A 20,274-nucleotide genomic window follows, 5' to 3' on the forward strand; every position below is an offset into this window, starting at 1 on the left:
CCACCATTGTGTCTGGAAATATACACACACACTCACAGACTACCTTCTTTAGCTCTCTCTGATTGTCTTTCACACCCACATGCACAACCCAGCCCAGTGGTGCAGTTGTCCAATTATAATCACTCCCACCTGGTGGACTGAGAGGGGGGGCAAAGACACCAACCCCCACCTCATATCAACACTTTCTCTCTCACACACACACACACACAGTGGGTGCCACCCCTTTTCAAAAAATGCCCAGCTCAAAGCATGATGTCATCCCTTCCTCTCACATCCCTCCCTCTCTCTGTCTCTCTCTCTGCCCTCCGTCCCTTTCCATTTGCACTCATAAATCACAGTGAGCAGGAGACATTTTTAATCAAAAGAGAAAGAAAGATGGCTCAATAAATCCCGCCACCCCAACCGTAATAATGCATGGCTCTCTGTTTGTGTGTATGTCTATATTTGCATGAAATTTGTGTGCAGGTGCACGCATATATGTTTTTATTTATGGTTTATTTGATAGGGACAGATACAGTATACATAGACAAACTGAAAACAGCTATCCAATGAAAGTATCATAGTGTTAATAGTGGATGGTAATTTGCAACACCCGTCCTTAGAAGGGCATTTATAAAAAATAAGAGATTAAAAAAATGCATGTGTGTGTGTGTGTGTGTAAAAGCTGCATTATGCTATTGTGTGGAGTGTCACCTGAGCTTTTTCATAGGTGACTATAGCATATTGAGCAAGTAGATCTATTATATTTGCTGTACCACAGCTATAAAACTAGATGGCAGTGTCGTGCATTCACTTGGTCGAAAAACCCAAAGTCCTTGTGTTAACATGTGATATTCATGTATTTTTTGTTTGGACCTTTTAGCTCAAAGGCCTGTCGTCCAAGACTCCATAATTAACAATAATTTAACAAAAATTTACAAATATGCAATGTAGACACACAGTCTACACAAACAAGATACATTGTAAAATAAATATTTAGTCAAGCCAACTAAATCGCCTCTTACTCACACTGACAAACACCTATTGACAGTACAATAATAATACTGATACTTTGCTACCAATAAATAAATATAAAGATAAAAGAAGAAACCAGCAAGCTATCACTATATGTGTGCATGTTTTTTGCTCTAAAAGTAATAGTATATCCTTTATTTTTTAACAAGACATTATTGAAGTTGTTCTAATCATTGGACATTAAATGGTAAAATAGCAATTGTTTTGAATGTGGAAATCATGTCAGCTATTTATAGAATTTATGCAAAATTGCAACCCACAGTGCTTTTTAGTCATGATTAAAGAGGGGGGAAAAAAGAATCAAAACAAAGACCCAACACCACTGAAACTGTAAGTGTAAAATATATAAACCAGCATATCAAAAGGTTTCTGACATTATCATGGAGGCTGATTAAAAAAATCTCAGTGAATATTAAAAGTGTAGGTAATCACTGAAGTTATTCGACGTATGAATACCACCTTGTAATATTAGTTTTTTGATTTATGAGCTGTGGGGTGACAGAGTTGCCATAGTGTTCACCGTTTCCGACGCACAAAAAAGTGGCCACCTACACACACACACACACACACACACACACAGACACCTGCCCTATAATTTCCTCACTATTTCCCTTAATGTCTGATGTTTTAATAGGCACTGAATGGAAAAAAGATGAAACTTTTTTTTATTATTTTCTGATATATTGCAATTTCTTCACTTTTCTTGAGTTAAGTGACTCTTACAATATTTGTTTTTATTTGGGTTTGTGTTTTTGGACAGGGAGACCGGGTTATTTGTCAGCATTTTTTCTGGCCTTTCACCTCCTCCTCACTTCTTCGTCCTTCGATCATTTGGCCTTTAGAGTCCTCAACAGTAGCATTCTTGGCAAAGTACTTCTAATAGTAAGTGGCCAGAACTCAGAGTGATGGGGTGAGGGTGTTCAATTATTCATATTCCTTTGAAGCTGCCAATTGGAAAAAAATGAAGCCCCTTACTGGAGCTGTTATTTTCTTGTTCTCTCTGTTTCTCTCTCCTATATTTCTTTCTATTGATCTGTCTTTCTTTCTCCCTCCCTCACTCCTTATCTTTTCCAGTCAAATTATGTTTGAGCCAAGACTGTCAAGTTAATTCTGTCAAATTCAATTTTATGTGCACCCTGCTGTTGCATGCTTGGCCCCATGCTTTACTTTATACACTGTTTTCCTCTCAAATGAGAAGAAAACAAGTTAATTTTTAATTGAGTTACAGGCAAGAATCCCTGCCTCAAGTAGTCTGTTGGCGCTGTCAACATTCTGAAGGTTGTTATAGGTTGAATTCTCAGAGCTGCACACTTACAAATGGTAGAGGGAAGCAATTTGATTTACTGGTGCAAGAAACCATCTTTCCTTCTTTATAAGTGTCCTTTGGAAAGACTTCAAACCCCTGGTTTTGCATTCACTATAAAGACAACAGTATTCTCCAGTCAGAATTGAAATAGGTGTGTTCTAACTGGCAAACCAAAAATCAGAATCAGAAATTTATTATTACTTTATTGATCCCCGAGGGCAAAAAGTGGTTCCATTTGTCACTTGTTACATGTTTCAGGTGTCAGCTTTAAGTGCATGTGTCGTCCAAGTGCTTACTTGCTGGACATGTACTAATGTTTTGCCATACAAGACGGCTGAACAGTGTTGACATTAAACATCCTCGTTATCCCTTTTAAAATAATTTACAGTGTTCAGTCAATCAACAGTGCAGCTCTAGCCCATATGGCTGATTACCAAGAGGCCACAGGACAGAATACAGTGGATGCCCATTGATGCCCATCAAATTGGTTCAGAAAGACAAAACATTGTGTCAATAGTATCACAAACAATCTAGTCAGTGTAATTTATTTTATTGAAATGTACCTCTAAACGCACAGTTTTGGTCAGAACAATGGATCAAATAGCTGTCCTCCAAGCTTGCAGCCACAGCGTGGGTGATGGTTATATCTCTTCTCTTTTGCCATCATCTCTCTTTCTCAGTCTCTTTCAGTAATATGCTCCAGTAGTTTGAGCGATGTTATATGTACTCAGTTTGACAGAACAATACGAGTGATTGAAGTGCGTGAAAGGTGCTATCCCTCGATGTTTTTTCTTCCAACAGAAAGGAATTCAACACACGACCAAGCTGGCTTTTAAAATTCGAATGCCTCCAATGCTTTGATGAGCAAGTTTAGATCTTCAAAGGTTTTTGAATCCCCTCAAAGAAATATATTCCTCGAAGCCTGTTGGCCTGATAATTTTTCAAACCTCCTTTCTCAGACTGCACAGGTGGAGACTTTTCCTTGAATATGGCTTTACTTGGATTTAAATATAGAGAATGATACAGTGAGTGTTTTTCAGAGTTCAATGTTTTATTTTCAGTGGAGAGATAGAAGATTGTTCTGTCTCCATTTTCTTTATTCTCCTGTCCTTTGTTTTGATCAGACCTATAACACTTTTGGCAATTGGAGGTGTCTTCTTCATTTAATGAGCCAACAAGTGTCAATTTCCTCAAGTGAGTCTCAAAATGACACAAAATTGGTCCCATTTCACCTCCTCTGTGTGTGCTCTATGGCCATTTTGAAATCAGACACACACTTAAGCTTAATTCCCCCCCCCCCCTCTCTGAGGAATAGAGCCTATTTATTTCCAATAGGGCGGAAGGATACTTAGTGTCTTTGGCTTTTTCTTTAGCCTTCAACAATGGTTTCAGTGGGACCAATTTGCGCATATTACAAGTGTGCCACTCTTTTTAGAAATGCAGCTTCACAGTGACAGCAGTGCAGGCAAAGTTTTTCACCTCTGGGTACTAACACTCCAGAACTTATTTTATACTGGGTTCCCACATCCTGCCACAAATCCCTCATGGACTGCAAAGCTTGAGCCCTGTGAGTTTGTTTGGAGTGCAGTTGACATAGATGCCACACTGTATGATGCAATGGGGAAGGGTTTGCACAAAAACATCCCGTCTTTACTCGTTGCATGTACTGCTGAGCCTTGAAATCTCTGTTAAAACAAGTAAATACATTTCTAATGAAGTGGCATCATTTCATTTCTTGGCAGTGGAAATCATTTGCTTTGAGAATTGTCTTGAAAGATGCAGTAATGCTTCATGTTACATGAAATTTCTTCAAAAAGTTTAATTGTATTTAAACAGTTAAAATAATCCTGCCTTTTTATCAAATTATTGAAAGGAGAATATGTTTTTCGAGGTTACAATTTTCTGCTGTGGGAACTGGCTTCTTTGGGAATCATTACGTCCATAACTACAAGGTACCCCAGCTGCCCCAAGAGCAAATCCCAATTAGCCTTTCTTCCTTACATTTTAATTGGAAAAGCAACTGTTTCATTAACCCTTAAGCTTGCAAGTACGTGTTACGTAGGAATGGAGCCTGACCCAAGCATACCTTGTGGAATATGGCTACAGCTGAGAATAGTCATTTTTTTCCCCTGACTTGCAGAGCATGCATGCTTATTTTAAGCACACATTCAGACAGTTTCAGACATTCACACCTCACCAGCACAATCACAGTATCACATGGTTTTCCCTTTCAGTGTCACTATTATGAGGTAAGTGTACTGCTCAAGAGCACCGTGGCAACAGATGACGGGAGGGAAAGTGCTTCTCCTTCAATTCTCTAATACAATTCAGTTCAATGTTATTTATATAGCGCCAATTCATAATAGAAGTTATCTCATTGCACTTTTCTTATAGAGCAGGTCTAGACCTTACTCTTTATATTATTTACCCAACAATCCAGAGAATTAATACAGATCTTTTAGTTTATAACAGGTGCTACAGACATGTGCTGCAAGGTTTAGCTGATTTCATGGAAATGTAGTGCCCTCAAAATTTGTAAAAAAAAAAAAAAATTGATCATTTCAGACAGACACCACATTGTTGACTGAATGGGTGAAGAAATTGTCAGCCCTGTTGTTGAAGATCAGAAACCTCATTCTTCATCTTTTACGTTGGCTTATGTTGATCTCACAAAGTTGTCCATCTTGCAAACAAATTTCAGAAATTGGCAACAGACTAACCAACTTTTTTCTTTCCTTTTTTTCCCCTCTGTTGATCGCCTGGTTCAAATTTTTGCAGCAGTCTGCTGGTCTTTGTTGGCAGTGATTGTGTGTGAAAAAGTCCAGACAAGACAAAGCAAGACGGGTTTAGAGCAAAGGCTTGGTTTCCATAGTGATGGCGCTTGCCTAGTCAGCCTGTGAGAATTGGTCCTGATTGATGTGGCTTGGTTGTTCAGGCCTGGGGTGTGTGTGTGTGTGTGTGTGTGTGTGTGTGTGTGTGTGTGTGTGTGTGTGCTGATAAAGGCTGGAAGGATTTTAAGTCAGGTCCAGGACTGAAGGACGGGCAACTCTAGCAGCTTGGCGGCCTGCTGAGCCTATTGGATAGCTGTTAGATGGACACTGGAAGCTAGTAAATCGCTACACCTCAGAGGTCCTCTCTGCAATGCTAGTCCACTTGACTTAGTTTAACATTCTGAACAGTGACAACACCTTGGAAAATTTAGAAATGCCTCAAAGTAAATCATATTTACGTATGGTCTAGACCTGCTCTATAGGAGAAGTGCAATGAGATAACTTCTGCTGTGAATTGGCGCTATGTAAATAAAATTGAATTGAATATTTAAATCAGTAGAAAATATCCAAGTCCCAGTTCCAATTAGTTTTAGTGCAACGTGAAAAAGATGAAAGTAAAAAAAATAAAGTTACGAACATGTTGGTATGCCAAATTGCTCCACTCTCTAGTTATTGGTTGTTGTTTTTTTCTTAAGCAGTCAGTCTTGACAGTGCCCATGTGTGTGTCATGTGTCTGCTGTTTGGCTAATATGAAAATTAAGTTTAATCTCAGTCAGGAATGGTGTCAGTAAATCAACTTCTTTAAATCAGTAACATGCAGTTGTTGATATTGCTCTCATCCACTTAGTAAACATACCAAAAAAACCACAAGCTTATATCTATTAGTACATATAGGCAGTAGAGTGTCTGTTGAGATAAAGTGGCAGTGAGTGGGATGAAAATATGTGGAATAAGTTATATGCTTTTAACTCGTTGCTCGTATCCAGAGTAACTATGACTACAACAGTAAAAAAAATAAAAAGTTAAATTGATGTCATTCTCATCTGCATCCTCACCCTGATTACACCCTCTTCACAGACTGCCACATGAGTGGCAGGAGAAAGTGGAATTAGTTTGCTTGTAGTAGTACCTCTAAGGTCTCGATGTGCTGTGAAAGATACCTATTTGTAACAAGATGGATAACAAGTACCCTTTTCCCAATTCTCTGCCTTTCTCTGCAAATCACTGAATGGCTGGACATCATTTTGTCTTCCACTTTGCTAATTCAGCGGATAATGGCTCCTATTTATGACCCAGGAAGCTTTTCTCCACCAATTACTGTATTAGTCATAAAGCCAGTCATAAAGCCCCCCCCCCAAATGACAACAGTTAAGTACTGTAAATGGAGCTGTCTCATATTCACATGCCCACCTCCCACTCTCCACCACTTTATAATCACAGTGCTGGTGTATTCTGTCTTATCAGGTCCAACAGAGGTAGCGGCCACTAGCAGGTGGTTGCTGTATTAGCTAAACAAGCGTCTGTGTGCACAGTGTGAGGTTTTTTTTTTCCTTCTGCTAGCTAGTTGTGTTAGCGTGGATCTGTTCTATTCTCGGGGCCTTGTGAAGATAGCCGGGCCCCCATTGCTGATTATTTTAGCTCAGGCCATGTCCCCCTGCCAGGCAGATAAAGACCGGCCTTGTGTGCTTATCTGGGCAGTGCTGTACCTCAGTCTGGCAGAGGGAAGCTTGGGGAATAGAGAGAGACTTTGGTGGAAGGGACAAATGGCCACTGCGGGTGCAATGTCCTGTCAATGTCATCTCTGGTAACATAAATGCACACCGTTTAGTGGAGACTTTTATACAAGGTACCTTACAGCAAAAGAAGTGTATACATTTTTAGAATAGGTGGCACCGGTGGAAATCAAACCTCAAAAGCTCTGCACTCTGGATAACACACGTATACGCACAAAGAAAGCATTCAACATTTAAAAGTATTTTATAGTCATGAAAAATGGAAATATATGTAAGGGTTTTCCACATTAAATTGTACATCTTTGACTTGCTATGAAAAGTTGTGTAGAAATGCCACTGTAACCCAGTGGACCTAAAGATGCCTGATGGTTAAAGATGTTAAACGTAGCATTTCACTTTAATGCCAAGAAAGCATTATTACAAAAAAAATTTAGGTAACAGTATAATAACTGTAAATAAACAAGAAGGTTGCTAGCTTCAACACTATTTTATATCATTTGATACTTATTTCACAGGAAATCAACTAGAATGCTGTATGTCATAAACTTGCTTTACCACACCAAATGTATAGAGGGAGCTGTTCTTAAATAAAGCTCTCAAATAGGAAGCAGCAGGTTTCATGGGAAATATGGCAGAAAAAGGCATATCTTCATCTTTTCTATGGTTAAGTTAGTTTTATGTGATTTTCCTTGGGACTGCCATATAATATGATTATGCTATATTGGTGTTTAAAGATACTGCACATTGCACGATCAAAGAGATAGTCCTTTAACAGGAAAGCCACACTTTTGATTCCCCACGACAGCCAGTGTGTGTCAACTTCTTGTGTCCATGATGTAGATACTGAACACAGTCAATGCATGAAACATTCTGAATAGTCATATCTTTTGATAATATGGTGTGGTCTATATGCCAGCACTCATTTTTGGGAATTTTTTTAAGCAATTTAAGCCCTGACACCACTCAACCTTTTCTACCCTGCAATTACTGGCTACGTGGCAAGGTTCAAATCCTGAAAAAAGAAAGGCTCAAAGTCAACGGTAACTGGCAGCAGAAGCCCAGAGGCACACAGCTGAGGAAAATTGAAAAAAAGGTTAATTATGCTCATCAGAGTTCATACAATCACATAATGCATACCTGTAGTAATTGCACTATAGTAGACATTCATGGGCCCACAGCCACAGTCACTACCCTTTACCCAACCTGGGTTGATTGGAAGTTAAATAATGCTGATGACGTTCAAACAATAGTAAATATTCTATTTAAATAGTCTAAAATAGAGCCAAGAGCACATACAGTAAGTAGTCAAGTGTGACAGAGGGATGCAGTAGAGCTGAAAGTGAAACCTGTCTAAACTTTATTTAGTACTTATGTAATATAATTATGTGTAATTCTGTGGCTTGCAATAATGTCTATATGGAACTTTGCTTTAAGATGCACATCTGTGTGAAAAGTGACTGCCGGAGATTAACATATGACAGCAGTCGCATATGAATGTGTCAAATGTGGGCTAAATATGCATCCTGTAGGCCATCTTAATAGGTGCGTCTCCTATATGAAAAGGATATTATCTCTCACACACAACCTGTTACTGTCTCTCCTTTAGCAGACCATCCTCCCCATTTCTAGCATTGCCTCTGCTTTTGTCCAGCTGTAAGTGCTGCCTCACAGCTTGGTTGGTGGCCATGTTAGACAACTGTATTTTACTTTACCATCTTTTCTCCAGACATGGAGACAGACATTTCTCCATTTTCAAAAGAATATGTCATTGTGAAAATATACAAAGACTTTTACACTTTTCCTTTCATGGTTATTGAATGTTGCTTTAGACAAGAGCCTCAGTGTGGATTTGGGTCTTAAAAATCAGACTTGTACTTGACACTGTATGTGATCAGTGCACAGTGTACGGTGTCATGAATATCTGCTGCAAACATATGGTACAGAGATCACAGGACGTCATATATAGTTCAAGGGGACAGTGCAGGACATACAACAGACAGTGGAGGGTTTCAGTTTACGGCCATAATTTTCAAAATGCATTCAGGCAGAATGAATGAAGAATCGTGTACTATAGGTAGATGTTAGCATATGAAGCACGAGAGAAGGAGATAGAGAAGGCGACTGGGTGGAAATGTCAAATGGTACAGGGGAAAACTAATCAAAGAGCGCTGGACTTCAGCAGAAACACTGCCAAAGGCCTGCTCTGTGTAAATCCTTCTTCTGTCTTGACAGAGGGCACATTGTAAGGGGAGGTCAAATGCATAGGAGCTGCGTTGTGTAAAGCTGTGCTGTGTAGTTTCAGAATGGAAATTGAGAGTGTATAATGCCAAAAGGGATCATTCTATGTACCAGACAAATAAAGTAGGACTGCTCTTTGAGAATAGCTGCAGTGCTCATATCATCCCACAAAATTCATAATATATACAGCTGTGAAATATACAGTAGTGATTTATTTTAGACTATCTTTGATTTAGTGGGTAATATTTTACATGTATAATCTTATTTTAAGGTTGGATTTGTTAATCATTCATGTCGTAATGATGTATTTAAAAACACATATGCAACAGGTACACCTCTTCAGCTAATGCTCCAGTTTTGCCTTTTCCCAGAGAGGACTTTTTTTGGAAGATCAAAATTTCTGATGTTCACATTTTAAAAGTTACAACAGTGCATTAAACAACATTTGAGGTCTGTGTAGAAAATGGAATTGTCTACCATGTAAATGCAAGATTTGTGGATGCAGGATTAACACACTAAGAGCAGCCTCTCCAATTACTGCCACTACATATTTAAAAAAAATAATTATAATAATTTCCCATTTGCAATGTCACCCACTCAAAATTATAATAATATGCAATGCAACTGTAGTTGTTAGTTGTCTTTAGACCTTAATTTACAGTTTTTAAAAAACTGGGTTTCTTAAATATTTGCTTACATTACAGTACTAACTAATAGGATGAGATATTAACAGGGGACTGTCAGGTTGCATTCTGTTATGAAACCTTTCCAGTGCATTAGGGAATGTGACTTCACCAGGGGTTATTTTAACAGATTTAGAGTAAGATTTAAAGAGGGCTAAGAAATCTTTTGAAGAATGCAACAATCAATGCACTTTCATTTGACCATCAGAAGGCCATGAATCAATATTTCCAACATTAAAATGATTGCTAGCCACAAAGCCCTTTTAATACTTATTTTAAAAGTGGAAGAGATTCATCCCTGCCTTTTGGCAGATTTATTTAGCTCAGCATGTTGTTGTCTGTCAATGTCTAACACTCACAGCCTGTCATGTTTTATCATATAACAATTTTATTCACATATGCCATGAAGTTGGAACCTTAATTCAAGTCTTACAATATTGTGTGCACAGTGGGAATTACACCCTTAATTCTGGGAGTGTAGTTAGTGCCATGTTCTACCACTTAAGCTACATATGTTCCAAATTACCCAAGAATAAAAGGGCAAAAAGGAGACAAGAGAGTAAAGAGTAGCTCTGCTCATCTGCAGGTGAGCAACTCTGGCAGCTGACTACAGTCTGAAAAAAGCAAACATGATATTACAGCAGCAGTATTTTTTAGTTGAAAGCATTTTTTATCTTCATTGACCATGGACGGCATAATGAGCACATATGCTGGCTTTCAGCAATAATCTTGCATTCACAGACATCTAAGCTTGTAAAATCGAGGTTAAGTGTGTCTCACACTGGTAAGCGGGGCAGGAACACATTTTGGTTTTTGTTATGATGTGTATAACCACTCATCCTTTAGTGAGCCTGTTGTACTTGAAAAAATCCAGCTGGATGGAGAAATTGTGAAAACTGCTTTTGAGATTAACTAGCCACCAACCACTAGTCAAGCCAGTTTGTGTATCTTGGTGTAATATTTGCATCAGAAATATTTGGGTAGTTAGTTGGAGGCGGTGAGATGAACTTTGTATGTGGTGCCTCTGTTTTCCTGAAGCAGTACACTCATCCGTCTCTTTTTCCTTTCCCTTGTCCTATGCTATTTCTCCTTGCCTCGTTCTCTCTAAAATACCCACTCTGTCTTTCTTTGCCTGATAATGAATGCAGGAACTCTCCTTCATATGTGTTTAGCAGTGCCTGGAGACTGGTGTCGGCCCATGGTCCCTTAATTATTAATTTGACGTTATGCGCTGGCTGTTTGATCATCCCCACATATCTGTATGATTCAGATTTAACGAGTTCCCCAGGACACTCTCTCTCTCTCTCTCTCTCTCTCTCTCTCTCTCTCTCTCTCTCTCTCTCTCTCTCTCTCTCTCTCTCTCTCTCTCTCTCAGGCTTGTTGTCTTGAACCTACTGCAACCAAGGCATGAGCGAAAAATCCCAGCACTAAAATGACTAACTTTTGATGGACAGTTCAACCAAAGGGTCTCAGTTCCATGAGCGCATACAATTTTAGTATGTGTGGTCGAAGTGAGAATTGAACCACTGATTGTGGCTTTATTGATGCTATACTCTATTAAACAGGAAAAGGAGTCTCACTTTTAAACACTTTAACACAATGTCAAATTTAAACAAAAAACTCTTTTACTGCCTTATCTTCTTGTGTCCTAACTGTGGGACACTTGGGATTTGGCCATTGAACCTGCTGCTTTTTTGTGACATGGAGGCCTCTTTAACCACTGGGCCATGACAACATTCTCAATCAGAATCAGAAATACTTTATTGATCCCCGAGGGGAAACTCTAACAAAAAAGTTTCCCCTCTGGGATCAATAAAAGAGTTTGTTTTAATTTGACATTGTGTTAAAGTGTTTATCCTTTCTGTCTGTCTAGCTATGTATTTTGTGTCTCTCCAAAACTCTGGCCATCTCCCTTACTTATCCAAGACTTCTCTCTCCTGCAGAACAGTGTGTGTGGGTGTGTGACACAGAGTGAGAATAAGATACACAAGGGGTTGCAAGAAGAGGCTAGTGTGGGTTTGTGTGACACTACAGTCGTACGTGTGTCGGTGTGTGTGTAAATAGGCATTTGGTGGTCTGTCCTTTTTAAGAAATATAATCACACTTAATCACAACTTTAATGCTACCTTGAAAGGAACTGAGTTAGCTCCAGTGGCGCAACATCCGTCTTGTGCCTTGTGCTGACGTCTTTCTTTCTTTCTTTCTTTCTCTCTCTCTCTCTCTCTCTCTCTCTCTCTCTGTCCGTCCTCCTTTGTCTTCCTCACTCCCTAGCACAACCACGGTTCACTAAAGTTCCCGTCGACCAGATTGGCGTCTCAGGGGGCGTGGTCTCCTTTGTGTGCCAGGCGACCGGCGATCCCAAGCCAAGGGTTAGTTGGAACAAGAAAGGCAAGAAGGTCAACTCCCAGCGTATAGAGGTGAGTCAATGTCCCTGCTGCTCACTGCGGTACCATTTTATGATCCTAAGCTACTATTAACACGTATCATACAGTTTATCAAGCAAAGTCAGTTAAAGCATGAAGCTCAAATGATGCCAATCCCCACATTCCACTCTTTTTAACCTTCACTCACACATGCTCTTTTCCAGCACTGCCGTGCATCACTTTCACATTACAAGCACATTCTTCTATTGCAGTTGGGTTCCCACACAATCTTTTTGAAAGGGGTGTTTTGGTTAGCTTTCTTCACCTACAGTTTTCACAAATAGTTCTGAACAACATCTACCAATCTTTTCATGGACTAGCTTCTCTAACCTCTGAGCAATGTGCAGGTCCACCATTAGCTACAGTCACCCAGTAATGCAATGAAGAGGCCTCCCATTCCTCCCACTCTGTCCTCTCTGCACTTGACTGACTCTGCTGTTGTCACATTCTTGTTTCCAGTGCTGAGAGTATTTTTCCATACAGCCCTGTCTGTGTGAATCTGTCTGTCTGTGTGTTATTCATGATGTTTGTTGTTAAGTTCTCGGCAGGCGTCCCAGATGGCATCTCTAAAAGTCTTGATTGATGCTCAGTGTCTCTTAATTAAAAAGTTGCTTTCGTTAACAACGGCGGCAGTGCACAGACATAGACATGCACACGCTGCAGCACGAAGACAACCACAGGGGAGGGGGCAAAAAGCAAAAAATGACAACAACATCAATGGGGAAAAGCAGCATCTCAACGGAGGACAAAACAAAAGACAAGTTGTGTTTGTACATTCTCTTCTTCTGCATGCTGAATGGGAAACAAAGCCAAGGGCGTGAAGGAGCCCGCCAGAACGGACGCTTCTTTTCCTCCATTTAGCATGAAATAAAACATTTGTACAGGGTTTTTGAAGTAGTTAGTTATGTTTTTTTCTATTCTGCCCTCTAGACAGCTGCTTTGATATCGATCATGATGCCGTGCTCTGCAGTGTTTTTAGTCTAATTAGCGTCTCAGCCCTGAGATGTGCAGCAGTGGAGCAGCAGGGCTGCTGAAGACTTGTACTTATATCTCAAAGTCATGCTTTGCTCAGAGATCTCAGCAGTGAACCCTTCGTTGAAATGGTGTAAGCTCCTCTGAGGGACGATTGATATTGGAAGAGTAGGTTTGCCGTGAGACTGACATGGCAGGCTGACCATCTTCTCTAACACTTCATCCATCCAAAATTAGAGCAAAAGAGATTAGCTTGGGAAATGACTGACTATATTAAAAGCAAGGGGTAATTGGTTCAGAAATGCCACCATTTAAATTCCAGTCATTAACTTCAGTTTTGAGGTTCTGCTTCTTGCTGCAGGATACATGGCTGTTGATGTGGTTTACAGGGAGATCAAACCCGTGGCCTTTATGTCAAAACTGCCCAATGTCAGCTACACCCGCTGGCATCACATTTTAAAATAAAGACACATTTAAAATGTCGTTATTAAAGTATTTCTACTGTTTGTAATGAGGACACTATAAACATGGATTTTGATTGAGTGGCTAAATTAAAGGTAAAAACTAAAGTTATTGTGCCTCCCCAACCATATCCCCTTCCCCCAAACCCCTCCTCCTCTCTCTCTCTCTCTCTCTCTCTCTCTCTCTCTCTCTCTCTCTCTCTCTCTCTCTCTCTCTCTCTCTCTCTCAAAACCTAACACACAGCCCGCTATTGAGTCTGGTTCTGTCCAAGGTTTCTGCCTGTTAAAAGGAAGCTTTTTCTTGCCACTGTCGCCAAATGCTTGCTGATGGTGGGATTTGTTGGGTTTCTGTAATTAATATTATAAAGAGTACAGTCTAGACCTGCTCTATAGGAAAAGCGCAATGAGATAACTTCTGTTATGAATTGGCGCTATATAAATAAAATTGAATTGAATTATATTGTAGAATTAATAGAAAATACATTATGTAGTTACTGTGAGTAGCCTTCATCATTTCTGATTCTGGCACATAAAGAATATCTTGATAATTCAAATATAAAGAGTGTTAATGTTTATAAAGCTCTTAAATGTAATAATTTTTGTAAATGAGTCGTTGTTATTATAACTACAGCTTTCTTCTACTCAGTATTCTCGGCACATGTTGCGTTCTGAGTGTAGTCTGATTTGTTTTTAAGACACGCTTTCAACAAGGTTCAAAACAAAGGGCTTTACAGAGAACAAAGGGCATAATTACAGATAAAATCAACAAGATGAAAACACGAAAAAGGCAAGCACATCACACACAAAGATATGGGTGAGTGTACGTGTAGAGAGGTAGAGAGAGTGTGCTACCTTATAATTCTGTATTTATAAGGACCAAGGCTATAAAAGAATAAAAACTTGACACAACCAAGGATATCTTGTTGTAACTCACTTCCACATGTCTTTGGTTTGGGACATGTTTAGGATTAATTTTGAGAAACTGACTTCTTAGTTACATACGAAACAATGGGGAACACTGACACCAAACTCATCCTTGTATCGCCAAGAAAATTGTTTGTTCTGTGCTCTATGCTAATTCTCAAGTTCAAAACTGGTACTACTGCTGTTGGAATCCCATGTCTCTCTAACCTAACCCTATAATTTACTCTATACCATACAGACCATTGAGTTTGACGAGGGTGCCGGCGCCGTACTCAGAATCCAGCCTCTCCGAGCGCCACGTGATGAGAACATCTATGAATGCGTTGCCGAGAACATCGAGGGCGAGATCACTGTCAATGCCAAGCTGTCCATCATCCGAGGTGAGTCCTGCATTGTGAAACTGTGCAGAGGAATAACTACAAAATAAATCATTAAAGTGGACATCTGTGAGCTTCTCAGGTTTTTTATGATGACATCTTGCCTTGGAGTTTTTGTACTGCACTTGACAGTGAGTGAGGGTTGTACTTGAAGTCTTTTTGTTTGGAATTTCTGTAGTTAGTGCTTTATTATTTGTCTGGTAAGCCATTTTGGCTTTAGCTGTAAAAGCTGTTCAGCTGGGTTGTTCTGCCTTTGTTACAAATATTTGTTTGCTGCCTCATATATAAAACAATCTTTTAGAATTATGTTTGTTGTAATGTACAATAGTAGTTTACTTTGTATATGACTGTACATTGATTGTGGATTTTATTTTACATGATTATACTCCCTTTTATCCAAATTTCATACAGACTTTTACTTTACAACATATATGATTTTTATTTGATGTTTTATTGTTTAATTTCCTGATAACTATATAAGCTAAATCAGTATTGTTGCATGAAACATCACTGGAGAAGCCATATTAATATATGTGAAAATGTGGAGGTACAGCCTAAAATAAACTCATGTTCACTTACAACAGATGGACACTGTGTGAAGGCTGTTTATCAAGAATCCATTAATTTGATGGAAATAATCAACTGTCCATTCATGTAATAGCTGAACCTCTATTTGCCGTGATGAAAACCCATAGGATACCTGAATGAAAAAGACTGATTGGTCACCCACACACAGTCAGTGCACAGTGGCAGACAGATGTGTCAGACACACTCTCACACATAAATAGTTGTAAAATAAATATATAATGTACATCAGTGATAGCTGAACTTTGTAGACCTTGATTGGCTGCTATAGGTGCTAGTTTAGTTTCAGATATTATAGCATTTGTTTAGCTCTAGCTTAGAGGTCATTGAGGACGGTATCATGGGCAAGCAAGCATGTGGTCACACACTCCTGTTTTCTTCTCTCATTCTACCTGTCTCTTTCTGCCTCACTTACATAGACACACATAGCCAATATCTTCTCTTCTGTTCTCTCCTGCCGCCATCTGCCATGTTTCTAGGGCTGGATGAAGCTGAGCTATTGCTGGCTGGCCAGCATACAAGCTAGGCCTTCCTGGCTGTCAGATCCACAGGCAGAGGGGGGTTGGAAGCTTGGGCCAGCATCCTGGGTTAGTTATTGTTAGCGAGGAAAATTTAAAGTTATTGGAATTTAACACACCAAGGTTTCCTCTAGAGCCCAGCTGAAGACAGCAGCTCTCCTTCCCAGGCAGACCCAGCACTGAAGGAGGGATGAGTGTGTGATGATGGGGGTGAAGGTGCAAGATGAGCGGCAAACGAGTAGAGCAGTATCTTCTCTCTGTTTTCCATCTTTAATGAGGTCGGGCCCCCTGCATTAACCCGTCAGTGTTACGAAGGAGACAGGAAAAGATATAGGGAGGAAAAATGGAGAATATGAGAGAAGAAAGATATAATTTAATTCACAGAAAACCCAGAAATGTGAGGATGGAGAAAGGTGTTCAGGGTGAAGTGAAAATGGGTAGAAAGTGAGAAAAAGAATGAGGTTGAATGTAGGGAGATAATACAAGTAGAGGTGGAAGTGGAGCAAACCAGAGGAACAAATAGAAAAAAAATGAGAAAAGTTGGCCTAAGATGAAGGGAGACAGTAGGGGGTGTTGAGGACGATTTGCAATGTAGAACAGGTGAGGAGGACAATAGGCAAACATGGGTTCTTGGAACAGGGGCAAAGGATTATGGGATATGGGACAAGGCACAAGGGACACATCCACAGTAAACACAGAGGTTGTGGTCTGGGATTTGGAGAGGCAGAAAATGGGTCACCAAGATGGGTGACTTGGCCGGAAAGCCGTGGCACACATTTGCAAGAAAATACAGCTGCATGATCACACGCTCCTTAAACAAATAGTAAAACATACATTTAAACAATGCATGGCTTATACATCAATGTAATGCTTGCTAACAAATTGTCATGAAACTCACTGAACACAAATGATCATGAATACTTGCAGTTTGAGTAAGAACAAGACAAATTCTTCACTCAAAGTAGTCAACATAGACAGGCACACGCATATACCCATATAAATACATGCATAGTCACTGTTCAGCACATATGCACACACAGCAGCATGCAGTACACCAGCTTTTTCTAACTTAGCGCAAAGCCATCTACCATGACAACATGTGGGCTCTGTTTGGAGTTTTAAAGGAAATTAACAGCCGCACAGTGTTCACCACACACACACACACACACTTCAATGCTTGTCTGCATTGGTAAAGATACACACACATACCAGCAATGTGTATGCACACATCCACTCCCAATACACACTGTACATACACTAACTTACATCTACAAAAACATGTACACAGAGCAGAATATCGACATTCTGAAACATGCAAATACTTGTAGTAATAACAGATACTTATTCAGACAAAAGATATGACAGACACACTAAACTTAAACCCCATCTCCATATTCTTTTTTATACTGTACTCTGACAATGACACAACCCCACCTTCTTTTCTGTTGTCTCTGTGTTTGTATGTATGTGTATTGGTGTGTGTGTTGGTGGCAATGGCAGGGTGCGTTTAGCATCAACTGTGACACCTCCTTGGCTGTTGTACCACTGCCTCAGCTGAATACCTAAGATGGGGGCCATCTGGCTCCACTAAGACTTGCACACAGTCCTCTGGGAGTCCTTGGAGAGGGACCGACAAGCATATGAAGCACACTCTTGAGATGTGACACAACTTGCAGCTTGCTCTGGGGTTTTTTTCCTTCAGTTTTTAGGATTTGCCTGTTTTTTCAGGCAAGTGTTTTAGACTGTCAAAAGGAAGGCAAAGTTGCCACTGGGATACTGTCAGCTCATGCTGTTGTAAGGAGATCATGTGGAGTTATTCTGCTGTGTGTGCTTGTATTTTAGACTGCTGCAGTCTTTAGCCCTGTGATTACTGTTGCAAATAGATTCTCCCCTGAGGCATCCCAAGGAGCGAAAACTGTGATTGATGAGATTTGGTCTGATACTCGACTTATAGAAGTTGTAAATATGATATGTCTATCCGTGTGTTTGGATGGTGTTCAGATCACAGTTAGGCAGAGCTGCTCTTGAGGCAGAAATAATCGTGTTGGTTGAGTTAAACCTCAGTGGTGAAGCCATGGAGCTACAGATTTTCTCGTGAAGTAACATTTAATGTTACTCATACACACACACACACACACACACACACACACACACACACACACACACATACACACAGTTCGGTTCTCAGGCCTGGCCTTATACGAGTGGTTGTTGCAACATACCAGACCTAGCCATGACCTTTATTTGCAGCTGTGTGTGCAAACACAGTCCTGCTTATTTTCTTTTGCCACTCCCAACCAGGTGGAACCAATCGAACGTGCCCCTCTCTATCTCTCATCACTCTCTTACTCTCTCCCAAACCTTTCCAATCATCTTGCTTTCTCTGTGTATGCCAAGTTGCAAGCCTGGTTTTCATCCACTGCACGGATTTCGTTAATATATTTATGAGTTTTTTTCTCTTTTCTCTCTAACCTGTCCTCTTCTTTCTCTGGTGAAAGCTTCTTGTTATGGGCGATTTGTTCTAAGGTTTGGCAGGAAGAGGGAAGGAGAACTGGAGTAGAAGTTAAAGGGACAGAGACCAATCAACCTTTCAACCAGTAGTGGCTCCAGGCCAAGCCTTCTATTTCCTACCTTCACCTTTGCTTTCTCTTCTCCATCTACCTTTTTTCTGTCTCTCTCACACAACATCTCTACCATTATGTTCTAGGCTGTTTCCTCTCTATCTTTTCTCTATTTCAACAGGTTAAATGTGTGTGAGAGAGAAAATGCAGCCTGTTGACTGGATAACAACAAGTGGAGGGTCGTGTGTAATCACAAGTGTGTATATGTGTGATACAGCTAACTATAAAGTAGATTTTAAACAAACTGCAGAAAAATAAAATAAATATCAGATACATTTCTTCAGGGTGGGCTGGAACACATACAGAAAATATTCTAAATGTGCAGTATGTCACAGAACTGAAGAGCATCCTATATACTGGACAGATGATTTTTAGTCCCTCATTTCTCGAATGAGTCCTTTATAGACACAGATATTTTACCCAGGGCTTGACAGTAACGGTTGCCATATTGCCATTGGCAACCATTCTGAGAAATTGGCAACCAATGCTTGGCCAGTGGCAACCAAAAATCAAAAGAAATCAAAAGCAGGATCAGCGATTCTACCAGGTTTTTTTCTCTTCCCACCGCCGCCTGCTTGCGCGCTCGTCTGAAGAAAAAACACTTTAAAGAGACATAGCGTGGCTTACCGGTAGCCTGCAGCTGCACTTTTCGAGACACTCGGGGACACCCCTAGGGAAGTGGTCAGACCGTCCAACTTTTGCACATACTGACAATGGCCTAGTCGTCAGTGCAGTAAAAAAAAAATTAAATTGAATCATGGATTTGAAGAATTGTGACACCCCCACTTTTTAACATAAAGAAATTGTGACAGCAAACAGCAAAACGTGCACCTCAAAATAAATAATTTTTTAATATTTGTTTGTTGTAACATCAGTGATATTAAAATATTGCTGTAACAGTTGCAACCAGAACCAGACAACGCTGCACGTGTGTTGGTGCGTTTACTTGCACAGGCATCTGTTTTAGAGACAATGGCAACGCAAATTAAGTTGTTTGACCTGTATTAAATTTATAATTCTTGGATCTAACCTCAGCTATAATGAGCAATGCTAAGACGAAGATGGAGGGAGGAAGAGGGAAAGAAAAGGGGAGACAAAAATTTAATAATGTTAGGCTCACATTACGTTAGGTTATGTTTTGAACTGTTCTGATCTTCAAAGCTTTTAGTGTGCATATGTTTGCAATCAGTGTTGAGAAAATGTGAGATTTCTCATTGTGTGTGATGCAATCCGGTTTCAAAATTGGTTCGGATTGTATAAGTCTGAGCCTAGGCTAAGACAGTGAGGAAGAGACAGTTTGAGAGAAGACAGATGATAAGAAGAGAGAAAAATAGAGAAGATTACTCCTCCTTGCTATTCATTTCATCAGTATTCCCTGTACATATCTAACAAGCACCAGCACAAATACACATTTAGGTTTGTGAAATATTCCCCTTGGGTTCATTCATGACCCTTTGGGTTTTTGTAACCTCTTAAAATGACATTTTCTTATATATAAATATATTATTGTTAAAGGGAAAGAAAAACATGAAAACTCTCTCCTAAAACTTTTTGCAGATGCAAGTTTTTCTGTTTTTACACTTTTTTTTGCATTGATGTGTTCGTGGTCAGTTTTTGCTCAGTCGTTTCTCTTTGTAGTGCTAATGTT

General features: G+C 39.8%; 1 protein-coding gene across 24 annotated transcripts in view; it reads left to right on the forward strand.

Annotated features, from left to right (window-relative positions):
* ptprsa (protein tyrosine phosphatase receptor type Sa) overlaps positions 1-20,274 on the forward strand; it is a 229,772-nt gene that overhangs the window by 101,525 nt on the left and 107,973 nt on the right. For all 24 annotated transcript variants that reach the window (XM_044200931.1, XM_044200918.1, XM_044200921.1 and 21 more), the window contains 2 exons: positions 12,017-12,162; positions 14,764-14,905. In XM_044200931.1, the coding sequence (XP_044056866.1) occupies positions 12,017-12,162; positions 14,764-14,905 (288 nt within the window). The remainder of the gene's footprint in view (positions 1-12,016; positions 12,163-14,763; positions 14,906-20,274) is intronic.

The sequence above is a fragment of the Siniperca chuatsi genome, linkage group LG6 (assembly GCF_020085105.1).
Source record: "Siniperca chuatsi isolate FFG_IHB_CAS linkage group LG6, ASM2008510v1, whole genome shotgun sequence".
NCBI classification, from domain to species: Eukaryota; Metazoa; Chordata; class Actinopteri; order Centrarchiformes; family Sinipercidae; genus Siniperca; species Siniperca chuatsi.